The sequence below is a fragment of the Podospora anserina genome, chromosome 3, assembly GCF_000226545.1.
Source record: "Podospora anserina S mat+ genomic DNA chromosome 3, supercontig 2".
Classification (NCBI taxonomy): domain Eukaryota; kingdom Fungi; phylum Ascomycota; class Sordariomycetes; order Sordariales; family Podosporaceae; genus Podospora; species Podospora anserina.
The window spans coordinates 742,814-754,592 of record NW_001914856.1 but is presented as its reverse complement, the minus strand read 5'-3'; the positions used below and the strand labels follow the sequence as shown (position 1 = coordinate 754,592).

Here is an 11,779-nt window from a genome sequence, read left to right as displayed (position 1 = left end):
AGGATGAGGAGGGTCAAGGTATGGGAAGGGGACGATGATTGGAGCTGGGAGAGGGAGGTGGAGGGGCATTTTGGGAATTTGAGCCCGGTTATGAGGGGGAGTTTTAAGGGTCCGGAGCCGGGGGCGGAGGTGGATTATCATCAGGGGAAGAGGTTGGGGGAGAGGGTGGATGATTTGAGGGATGAGGAGGCGAGGGGGAATTTTAGGGTTGTGGTGGTTGTGCCGGAGGAGGTTGATAGGGTTGATTTGAGGGAGGATGTGAGGCCGAGGAGGTGGTTGTATACTCATCGGGGGAAGGAGGGGGAGAGAGAAGGGGCGAAGTATGCTGGGGGGAAGGTGGAGGGGGAGTGGGAGGTTGTTGAGTTGTGGCCGTGAGGGGATATCTTACACGAGAGCTGGGAAGAGGGATGTGATGGAAGGAAAGGGGTTCTGAGAGTTTGTTGTGTGCGTATTTCCTGTTTTGCGGCACTTTACGTGGCTTGGACGTCTAGAGATGCCTCTCGGCTCTTGATAGCATCAGCATCTGCGGTCCAACCCACCAACAAGTCCAGATGCCACAATCCCGCGGCGCAAAGAATATGATCAAACCATTGACATGATACCTCGATCAACCTGATATAAAGTAACCTGTCCCATCTCGGCGTGGAGTGTGATGTAGGTAGGTCGATCTAGAACTGCCGACGTTTTGTGGGGCTAACATTGGCCCCTCTTGTGGCGTTGGCAGAACCATCTCGATGCCGATATGTAGGAACTATCACACTAGTTCCCACAAGCCCTCTTGGGCGTTTCAAAAGCTGATAGTTTGAACAACGCGTTGCCCAATATTTCCTATTGTGGCGCTCATGGTGTGTTGGGTGATGTGAGATAACAGTTTAGAAGTGTAAGAACTTGCGGAAGAGAAAGACACCGCCGCTATCTCGTTGGCCTTGTTCTGTGGAATGATGTGAGAGAGGCGGTTGCCCAATGCCTTATCGCCGCTGGACGGGTGAGAGTGGGAGGATTGCATCATGCCGGCTCGGGCTTGATACTTGTGTATGTGGGAGAGCATAGTCTGTCTAATTCCGCACCGATCATTCAATGCCGACGCCAGCCGTTTTCCGGTGTGAGAATGCCGTCGCCGGATGGGATACCCGTTTTTTTTCTTCATGGTGAAATTTAGAAACTTAACCACCACGACCACCACCAAACATGTCAGACACAGAGTTACACACACACATTGGGTATGCTTGTATCCCTGGCACCCTAGGTAAGGTACCTTCCCCACTTGGGACTTATGGCCGCTTGGCTGCCAGCTGTTTCATGAAGATAACAGAGCTGCTGCGGGCAGGGTTGTGTGTGCGTGGTGGGTGTATGGGGGGTGGAGATGGCTTTTATTTTATTTTGGGTTGTGGTTGACATTGCTTGGCACACAGCAGCAGGCGAGAGGAGAGGGAGGGGAGGGAGGATGCGCATTGATCACACGGCTTTGGCGATATTGAACTTCTGCCTTGGGTATGTACAACAGTAAATGTGCGTATGATGAGTGCCCAACGTGGACTTCCGCCGTTGACATGAGACTGTCTGCTGTTGTTGACGCGCCGCTGAGGTCTGGTGTAGTGAAACAGGGTTGATGGCGTAAGGTTAGCCCAACGGTTGGCGGCCCGTGTCAGGGTCTCTCGAGGGGGGCCAGGAAGCGATCATGCTCTCGGTGGCTTGCGACCGGCAAACGGCGATCGGAGTTGGAGGTGGAGCTGGTGCAGCCAGCCGTCGAGCCGAAGAGGCCACGGGACTAACGGTGAACGGTGACTCCACTGTCTGTGTTGTTGACCGCTGCGATATTGACAAGAGACAGAGACAGAGACAGAGAGACAGATATCAAAGCCGATAGCCAGCCTCCAAATCCGATATCCGTGTGTGTGTGTGTGTGTGTGTGCGTGTGAGCGCGAAACCGACAGCCTGGTGCCAGAAACGGCACAGTCGAGCTCAATGCTACGGCAAATCTGCTCAGCAGCAACAGGTATCTGCCCCTCACTTTGGGGAACAAGGTGATTGACGCGATCAAGAGAAATGTGCTTGGTATTTCTGCCCATTGGAGCATTCCTTAACCACCTGCTATCCCTGGGAAGGCTCGCTTGATTAAACATCAAGAGCTTAACGCAATTCGGACCACGGGAGACCTCCCCCACGTCCCATCCAGCATCCAGGGTCTGGCTTGTGAAAGCCACAGCTGCAGCCGAGCAACACACTCTGCCGTTTTCACACCTGGTTCTCTTGCTCTCTCTCTGTCTCTTATTACGGGGGGCCAGCTTCAACACCTCATGATCCCTGCCGAGCACGCGACGGTGAAATGGCGAAATGAAATTCGGGGACCACCATGGGTGCCCGGGCTTGTGAGGGAGGCAATGACTTATTTTTTTGTTTAGAAAATGCTTGCCGACTCTGGCTCCACCTTTCCGAAATGCCACGAGAGAGAGCACGGGCTCTGTATCATGGCGCCACAAGGGTAGGTGGGTAGTTTGTTTCTTATCTCTTCGCCGTCCCGCTGTTTTGATTTTTTCCTCTGGCCGGTTCGGAGTATGTACACCGCAGATTTCCAGGCCAGCACACAAACCTGCTTTGGGGGGCTTTTCTCACAGCAGACGAAGGCGCCGTCGTGCTGCTTGAGCTGCAGGATGGGCCACGAATTGGGCTTGGGGAGACTTGGCAGCTCAAATCAGAACAGCAACCCCGCTGTCAATGTGCAGGACTGCCAAGAGTGGAGAGGGCCGTCTTGCGAGGAGTACACAAGCAGGAGATCTGCTGGAGTGATAGTCACCAGCCACCAGACGGCAAGGTAATGGGTGTGTCGAGTGTGCATATCGCAAAAGTGACGCGCCTCTCAGGTTTGACGATTTAGCGAACTGGCCTGGGTTCCCTGGAGATGGGATGGGATGGCGGCCGGAGAGATAGGCACTCACTGCACTGTCTGCTGCTGCCGGACCCCATCCATGTCCGCCATCTCACCACCCACCCGTCAGGTTCGCCAACCTGCCGGCCCTCGCATGTCGGCCTTGCGTGCATATTATTATTAGTCTAGACCCATCCCCGGCTAGGTGCTCCACGACCAAAAGCGGGCTCTCTTCTTGCCCTCGCTTTTGTTTCCAACAAGTCCACCGGTTTCTCTGAAACTAGAGCTACAACTACAACAGCAAACTATCACTAGTACCGTGCCAGGCAACCTCAGCATCGAATCTTTGCCAGCACTCACTCCACTACGGCCACTTCCAAACTACTACCACCGAGGTCGAACCACCCACATGTTACCGCGAACGCTTCCTCAATAACAGCAGCTTTGTGTATGCACCAACCCGAGAGGCCCTGTTATTGCCGGCAGCGGAGCACTCTACCACGACGAACCAAACGTCGTCATAGCAGCAGTAACAGCACCACCCGTAAACACTGGACTCGAATATCCAGCGACGTTGACGACACAATCTGTAGGCTTCACTCGAAGCAGTTCGGGACCCATCATCATCATCATCATCATCATCATCATCATCCGGCGTCGCCAGAGGCCGTGGAGCATTCGAATCACCTTGTAGATTGACACCCGCCCTCCCCCGCTCGTCCCCTCCTCGGAGGATGACGGGCGTGGTGTTTCCGCCGCGCTGCCATCATGGTCCTCTACACGGATCCCCCGCCGCTGCGCCCGTTCAGCAATGACAAGCCGACCCTCCTGGTGTGCTGGTGGATCACCATGTTCTGCGCCGTCATCATCCTCTTGCGGGTGTGCGGCAGGCTCGTGCGGACAGAGAGGCTGTTCCGGGAAGATAAGATGGCAGCTCTGGCTCTGGTGCCGCTGTTTCTGCGAATGGGATGCGTCCATGTCATACTGCTCTTCGGAACCAATAACGTGCAGCTGGACAATGTCAGGCTTTCGGACGAGGGGCTGCGCAGGAGGGAGATCGCAAGCGGGTTGGTCTTGCTGAGTCGGGTGATGTACGCTGCAACGTAGGTGGTCCCTTCTGGTGGCGGCGGCTGTGGAATGTCTCTTATGCACGCCGTTTTTCTTTGAACGACGTGCCACGAGGTTTTTCCATGCCAAACAATTCCCGCGTTGTTCACTGGGGCCATGGAACTTTCCGCTGACCGTTTTGCAGATTGTGGGTACTGAAAAACGCCATCTTGGAGTTTTTTCGGCGCCTCAATGTGACATGGGAACGGTCGTATGAGCTTTCGTTGAGGTTCATCCGTGCTGTTCTCGTTGCAACGTTCATCGCCGTTGTGATCAGTGACCTGACGGAATGTCAGCCCTTTTCACACTACTGGCAAGTCCTCCCGGATCCTGGCGGGAGATGCCGTCAGGGGTATGCGCAGCTCTTGACAATGGCCGTCTGCAACGTGTTTACAGACTTGCTGTTGATCATCTGCCCTGTGCCCATCATCGTTCGGAGCACGATGAGCACCAAGAGAAAAGCCCAGCTTGTCATGCTCTTCTCCCTCAGCCTTGCGCCCATTGGAGTGACCATCTACCGGGTGCCACACATTATTAACGAACAGGGGAGTCAACAAAGCCGATCTCTCTACGCCTCGATCGAGCTTCTCTTTGCGACGGCTGCAGCCAACGCCCTCGTACTCGGGTCTTTTGTTCGGGACAGGGGCGTCAAGAAGAGGAAGTACAAGTACGACTCGGTTGCAGTAGCGTCCACCATTGACCGTTCATCCGCCTCCGAGTCGCGACGGCCAACCGTTTTGAAGCATTGGGGGAGTGACGAGGATTTGGTGCGGGATATGGGATACGCCGTCAAGCCCGAGCTCCGAGAATCACAGCCCACCGGAAACGAGAACCCAGTGTTCACGCCCGCGCCTATTGCGACCACCAAGCTGCACGAAGACATGACCTCTTGGCAGTTCCCGGGTGCCAACCGAGCCAGCGCAGCGCAAAGCGACGACCCATTGATTTCAAGCGACCCAGTCCCATCCGTCAGGAGTAATTCGACAGCAACCCGACGCGTGTCGTTTTTCGACTACGGCGGTCTTCTCGATGACGTAGGGCCCACGAGTCGACGAGGCAGTTATCTGTCTTCGAAGGACATTCCAGTTGGGCTAACGACAACTCACCCCTCACCAGCGGTGCAAGCAAGCGGCAACGGTCTCCGAAGGGGCTCGGCAGCCCTGCTGCAAGATCTCGGAGGATTCCTGAGTCCCCTAACCTCGATCCAACCAAAGGCGAAGCCGAAACCACCGAGTCTGGAGCCCATTGAGCAGTCGACCCAGGAGGGATCTAACGCTGCACCGGGATATTCCATGCCTTCGCCGGAGAAGGCAGGACCGGAGTTGCTGGATCCTGGGGGGTTGCTCAACGGCAACGGGGCCTGCACTGAGGACTTGAGCAGCGGCTTTGTTTGAGAACTATGATGTCTTTCGTACAAGGGTGCGATTTGTACACTACCTACCTACTGTCACCAGGGACTGGCGGGCCATCTGGGGACGACGAGCTTTACACCTATTACTAATTCGGCAAAGGGAAGGCGTTTTTTTTTGTTCTTGTTGTTTTCTCCGCTTATGGGCTGGGTAGGCTGTATGATAAGGGGAGAGAGAGGCGTTTGCAGGCGTCTATTGTTTATGAAAACGACATTTCGTTCTAATCCATACGAAATACCCGCAGTCACACACAAAACAACTAGCCGACCTACCACCACCACCACCACGACACACCATTCATCTTTTCCTCTCACAACAAATACGGCGGGAAAGAGGATATTCACGAGATAAACAAGAAGATGATGAAGCAACGACTAGGAACCAGAGGAGAGGGTGGTGGTATTTTTCTCTTTTGAAAGGAATGAACGAGCTTAGGGGTGGGGGGGACTGGGGAATGAATCGGATGGGATGGATGGAATTTGGAAGGGGAACGGGATGGATGGATGGATGGATTGAACTGTGATGACTAAATATTATACCCATTTCTTTGCATTTTTCTTGTCTTTTTTTTCTAATGAAGTGAGGGGCGGTTGGGCCGGGGAAGGGCGGGTTATGAAGTTAAAGATGAGAATATATGTATATACAAGATAATAATCTACTTTGCTGAAGTACAGATGATGAAGGGGGGATATGATTGAATGTTGTTTTATGTGGGTGCGATGGGATGTTTTGGGGCGGGGGGGGTTGGATGGATGTATGGGTGTTGATGCATAGGTACGCGAGGTGTTTGGGTCCCTGCATGTGGGAGAGACGATAGATGGATGGGGAAGGGTAGCTGTTGTGCGGCATGTGAAAGTGAGGAGAGGAGGGGTTAAGGGATTGGGTTGGGGGGAAGGTCATAGCGATGATAGCTGATGCAGCAGGACTGGAAGAGATGGGGTGCCAATGCTTGGGAAATCCAACGGCTGGTATTATGCGTTTCATTCTTGACTTGTCCTATGCGCGAGGATTATCATCCCAGCATGTCATAACAGGTGTTGCTTGTCATTTGCCACGGTAAGGTACTTTCCCAATACTATATACCCTATGTCCAGCTCGCCGCCCGCGCGACATGTGCTTTGCGGACGCTCAAAAAGCAGATCTCGAGCTTTTCACTTCGAGCGTGGGCTGACAGATTTCTGTCTCTGTGGGCGTTCCTACCTAACACTGGGGGACTCAGGGTAGCTAAGGTATGTATATGAATCGCACTGTCAGGTCGGTAGGTAGCTTTTTTTCGTTTCGCTCGGAGACGATTGGGTCGGTCGGACCGACTCTACCTTGCCTACTACGTGAGCCAAGTCACCGGGGAGTTTCACTTACGGGATCTGAAAGGGCTTGTGGGCGTAGTTTAACCTCTTTTTATCCTAATCTCACATGCAGGTAGATTGTATCGTATTGTTGTGACAAGAGATTTTCGCTGTCAACCTGGAAGTGTGGGTTGTGATATTGCATTGGGGTGTTTGTTTGTTAGGGTGGTGATGAGGGCGGTTGGGGGTATCATGATGGCGGTGGTAGTCACGCGACGACGTCAAGGTGGAAATCAACGACAGTGATATTGAGGGCGTTCATGTTGATAATGTGGATGTTTGCAGTTGTGGGAGTAGCAGAATACTTCTTGCGGAGGGGATGGATGAGGTGGAGGGGTCGTTAATGTACAAGAAAAAGAAGCGTATATACCTATGGACCGCAAACTTGGTGAATTGATCAACGTAGTAGCAATATTGGTCATATTCACAGCCCTATAAAACATTCAACTCGATTGGTTCTTAGGTGTTGGGAGGATTGTGCGACCCATTGCCTTTGGTCGTGAGCTCGAGCTGAGTCCATCTCTCGACGTGGTGCTCTCGGGGCTTTTGTCTATACCACCACCGAATAGCTCTCTGGCAATGCTTTGTAGGTCGTGACAGGCGATGTGATTTAAAAACACGAGGTTTAATGCTGTCGTCGTCTGGTAGGACCAATCAGAGGTTGTGTTACGTTGCCACGTGTTTTGCCCGAAGCAAAAGGGTACGATACAGAGGAGCCAGTGGTCTGAAGAGAGGGAATCCATGTGTGTCATCTATAAGACCGATGGGCCGAACAGCTGCTGAATCATTCATGGATCACAAATCGACATCGACACCATCGTATCTTTGTTGCTCGAATACGAGCTCATGATCAGCATCATCGGGATAATAGCGTCACCGCCTCGGAACCCAGCGGCTGCCTTGTGTGAGCTGGTTTTCCTGTGTAACGAGGTGTATGGTCGCCGTTGTGAAGGCCGGCGGCGTCTTGAACGGCTGGGACGATAACTTCTGGCAAGTGGGTCAGGCCAATCAATTTTCTACATGGCCAAAAGGTGACGAAGCGGTTCAGCTGAAGAAAGAACGCAACTGGCAGGTGCTTTCCCGTCGGTGTGAAATTCCGACTGCCATGTCTACTACGCCAATGAGTTGAGGCAGGAGCATTAGCCTGTCATGTAGCTGCCAACGGGGAGGAACACCGCAAGACATGACGATCTGCTCTTGCCGATCTCGACCACTTCAATGTTCTTGCCTAAGCCCAGAGAATCAGTGGCTACCCAAAGACCCGACAATCAGAAACATGCTTCGTATTCCTTTCCTGTTCCTCAATATACCTCCTTTGCATCTGCCACATCTTCAGATCTTTTGATTTTCTAGTTTCACCAGCATCTCGCTGCCCTAATTGCATTTTTACCTTTGGATCCTATCGACCATACTACCTCTTGTGACTCTTTAATATCGTTCAGGTTTCATCGCTCCTACCTCATATATTTATTGCTCTTCGGCCTGGGTGGTGTCATCGAACCACTTCAGCCCGTAAAAAAAGCTTCGTTCTCTCCCTTGGATTTACTTCCTACACCATCTGAAGGTTACCTCTGCTATCACGCTTTTTGGACTTTTGGACTCGCACTCTTTTGGAGCATTTTGGTCCTCGTGAAATCTAGCTCCTACCTCATCGTCTTGTCTCTCTGGTACCGGTAGTCTTGCTCCATCATGCGGAAAGCTCTTGGACTGGCAGCACTCGCTGCTTCACTCACACCTGTCTTGGGTGCCGTATTTGGTTACAACTCTGGCGCCCAAAAGCCAGGAGGCGTAAAGAACCAGGCCGACTACGAAAATGAGTTCCGGGCCGCCAAAGCACTTCAGGGTGCCCCTGCTGGCGGGTTTATCAGCGTTCGTCTGTTCACCATGCTTGTATGTGTTTGTCCTATGTTTGCATGACTGACTACTTTGGACAAAACTAACAGCGTGCCCAATAGCAAGACGAAAACGCTGGAAACAACCCCATCGAAGCTATCCCCGCTGCCATCGCCACCAACATGAGATTGCTGCTCGGTATGTGGGCCTCCGCTGGATCAGCCAAGTTTGATAGAGAACTCGAGGCTCTGGTGACCGCCGTCAACCGTTATGGCGATGCATTTGTGAGGCTTGTTGACGGCATCTCAGTGGGCAGTGAGGATTTGTACCGGAACTCGGCCTCGGTGGAGGAAGGTTCAAATCCGGGTGCCAACCCTCAGGTAATTGTCAGCTACATCCAAAAGGTTCGACAACGGCTGAGCAGCACGAAGCTGAAGGCCCCCATCGGACACGTCGATACGTGGACGGCTTGGGTAAACGGCTCCAATGCAGCAGTGGTTGCTGCTTGTGACTGGGTCGGCATGGACGCTTATCCATACTGGCAATCGACGGCGCTTCCCAACAACGCTATCGAGCAGAGCCCACGCCTCTTCCAAGAAGCTTTGGACAAGACCCGAGCAACTTCGCAAGGCAAGCCGGTATGGATCACCGAAACTGGGCATCCCGTGTCCGGTAGAACCTGGGGACAGTCTGTCGCCTCGGTCGAGAATGCCAAACGATATTGGAACGAGGTCGGCTGCCCAAGGTTCGGAAAAGAGCCCATCTGGTGGTACAAGTTCCAGGGCGACCAGACTGGTGCTGAACCCAACTTTGGCATCACTCCGGCTGGGCAGCTGACGACCAAGCCACTTTTTGATATTTCGTGCAAGCCGCCTGGCTCATCGTGAGTCCAGGCCTTGCTCCGTGTTGATTCTAACATTGTTCAGGATGCTCACACTTTGACAGAAGCCCAGTTCCGATGCCTGTGACTACAGGCCATGCTGGAGCTGGCGGACCTCCCACGGAGTCTTCTTCAAGTGCAGCTACCTCGAGCGGAGTTGGAAACAGCCCTGCAAGTGATGTCTCCAGTCCACCATTGTCCACGACTTCTGCTTTGCCAATTCTCTCGAGTGCAGCTACCTCGAGCGGTATCAGAAACAGCCCTAGAAGTGGTGTCTCTGGTTCGACAATTCTCTCGAGCGCAGGTACCTCGACCGGCGTTAGAAACAACCCTAGAAGTGGTGTCTCCTCGACGACCTCTACTTCGACAATTCTCTTGAATAGCACCGTGTCCTCAACGTCGTCCAGTCCCGCCACGAACACCAATGGAGCAGATGTGACGACTGGCTCTTTCGGTGGTGTTTTCGCTGCCTTGCTGGCTGTGGTGTTTGCCGTTTGATCTGTTCCGCCGGCTGATGTCGCTTGTGGAAAACTGAGTCTGTATATAAAGCGATAATTTTGGAGGCCGGATGTTTCTTAGGATGTACAGGATTCGGACTACTTACTGTAAGGATTGTGACTAGGTGAAAACGGTGTTGGCTCGGGGGACGAGGGTCGCTGTTGCACAATGTTGTATTGTTTGTTTTTACCGTTAGCTTGACTCGGGTCACTCTGATGAATGGTTCGACACATGGTTATCCTTGATGTTGACCCGAGTACCCCTTACACGCTGTCTGAGAATGAGACCACTGGGACAGTATATTGTTGGCGATAGATTTGATTTTGACCTTGCACTCCCGAGACTCTTTGCTGTCCAACATGAAGATGGGGCCCGGAACCGGAGCGTCCCACCATCCACGTGTAGTCCGAACAACCAAACCCCCCAACGGGAGACGTTGAGTTTAGGTTTCCCCATCTTCCCCTCAAGCTGATGAGCGGGTGGGTGTCTGGAGTTTCGTTTGTCATGAATCAAACCGACCTGCCTAAATGGGATGAGGGGAGGTTCAGCCCTACGAGTAACGCTGGATCCCCGGATTTCGGTGCTCCGAGGGCCCATGCTTGTGGCGCTAAAATTAGGTGGGAGCAAGGTTGCTGGTTCCCGGTCCGTGGTGTCCGCTAAATTCCACTTGGGTGGTGGAGGATCCACAATCTGTCAGCGCCCAGTCCCACCCAGTCGCGTGAACACGCAGCAGAGAGAGCTGTGCCCCTTTTTCTTCTTTTAAAACACCACGTCTCCCTTTCTGTGAAGAGATTTTGGTGATCCACAACACGCGTCGCCATATTTTGAAAGGGAGATATCATAAAAAAAAAGATGGGGTTGCGGATATTGAGGAGCCGTGCGCTTCTTGTGCTGTGCGCTGTTGCGCTGGTGCTGTTTGCGGGATCTGCTTGGGGGCATGCTGGGGGGAAGTGTGGCGCTGGAGGGCATGGAAGCCGGATGGTGGTTCCGAGGACGGCGGAGGAGGTGGCCGATGTGTCGATGTTGAGTTTGGGGGAGGTTGGGGAGGAGCTGCAGGTTCGTTTTGCCTCGATTACATTCTCCCTTCCTTTTCTCTTAGCCCGGATTGGAATCGCTAACTGGCATCTGTAATGGAACAGAAATGCGAAATCGTCCAAAAGCTATCCAACCTCAAAAAGGCCGACGCCGACGCCGCCCCCTCGAGCCTGACGACCAAGATTTTCGGGTATCTGTTTCCTGGTAGTCCTGCGGTCAATGCCCTGTTGGCGACGCTGTATATTTCCGGCCCGCCGAACTTCTTGCTGGCCCTCTGCCCGACGGATATTAATCCGGATTCGCTGCAGGTGATGGTTGCGTTTGCGGTTGGGGGGTTGCTGGGGGATACGCTGTTTCATTTGCTGCCTGAGATTTTTGTCGGGGAGGGGGAGGAGGACAGGGCGAGGTTTGTGATGGTGGAGCCGAACAGGAACTTGCTGCTCGGGGTGGGGATCTTGGTTGGGTTTATGGTCTTTGTGGGGATGGACAAGGGGTTGAGGATTGCTACGGGGGGCAAGGGGCATTCGCATGATCATTCGCATGGGCATAAGCATGGGGAGGATGATACCAAGGGGGTGAGTTCGGCGGTGGTGGAGGAGGAGGAGGAGAAGAAGAAGAAGGGGGAGTTGAAGAGACGGAAGGGAGGGAAGGATGATGGGGAGGGGGAAAAGGAAGAGGAGGAGAAGAAGGAGGTTAATCCCAGTGTCAAATTGGGTGGGTTGTTGAATATGATGTAAGTTTTGGTGTGGGTGGTTATAAGGTGAGGAGGGTGTGCTAATATGGGGACTGTGCCAATTTTACACCC

The 11,779-nt window shown here is 53.2% G+C and overlaps 4 protein-coding genes across 4 annotated transcripts in view; all 4 read left to right on the top strand.

Moving 5' to 3' along the window:
- Positions 1 to 3: 3 nt before the first annotated feature.
- PODANS_3_3920 (uncharacterized protein) lies at positions 4 to 375 on the top strand (the record flags this gene model as incomplete). Its single annotated transcript, XM_001909142.1, has 1 exon — positions 4 to 375. The coding sequence occupies one exon, from the start codon at positions 4 to 6 to the stop codon at positions 373 to 375; it is 372 nt and encodes a 123-aa protein (XP_001909177.1).
- Positions 376 to 3,634: 3,259 nt separating this feature from the next.
- On the top strand, positions 3,635 to 5,367 carry PODANS_3_3910 (uncharacterized protein; the record flags this gene model as incomplete). The annotated part of the gene is made up of 2 exons (XM_001909141.1): positions 3,635 to 3,952; positions 4,150 to 5,367. 2 exons carry the CDS (start codon positions 3,635 to 3,637, stop codon positions 5,365 to 5,367), a joined length of 1,536 nt encoding a protein of 511 aa, XP_001909176.1.
- A 3,050-nt stretch (positions 5,368 to 8,417) lies between these two features.
- PODANS_3_3900 (uncharacterized protein) lies at positions 8,418 to 9,939 on the top strand (the record flags this gene model as incomplete). The annotated part of the gene is made up of 3 exons (XM_001909140.1): positions 8,418 to 8,618; positions 8,684 to 9,444; positions 9,507 to 9,939. 3 exons carry the CDS (start codon positions 8,418 to 8,420, stop codon positions 9,937 to 9,939), a joined length of 1,395 nt encoding a protein of 464 aa, XP_001909175.1.
- A 1,118-nt stretch (positions 9,940 to 11,057) lies between these two features.
- The window catches only part of PODANS_3_3890 (uncharacterized protein), a gene marked incomplete at both ends in the record, with an annotated part of 1,158 nt that continues 436 nt past the window's right edge, over positions 11,058 to 11,779 (top strand). Inside the window, one exon of the mRNA XM_001909139.1 lies at positions 11,058 to 11,707. Within this exon, the coding sequence (XP_001909174.1) occupies positions 11,058 to 11,707 (650 nt within the window). The remainder of the gene's footprint in view (positions 11,708 to 11,779) is intronic.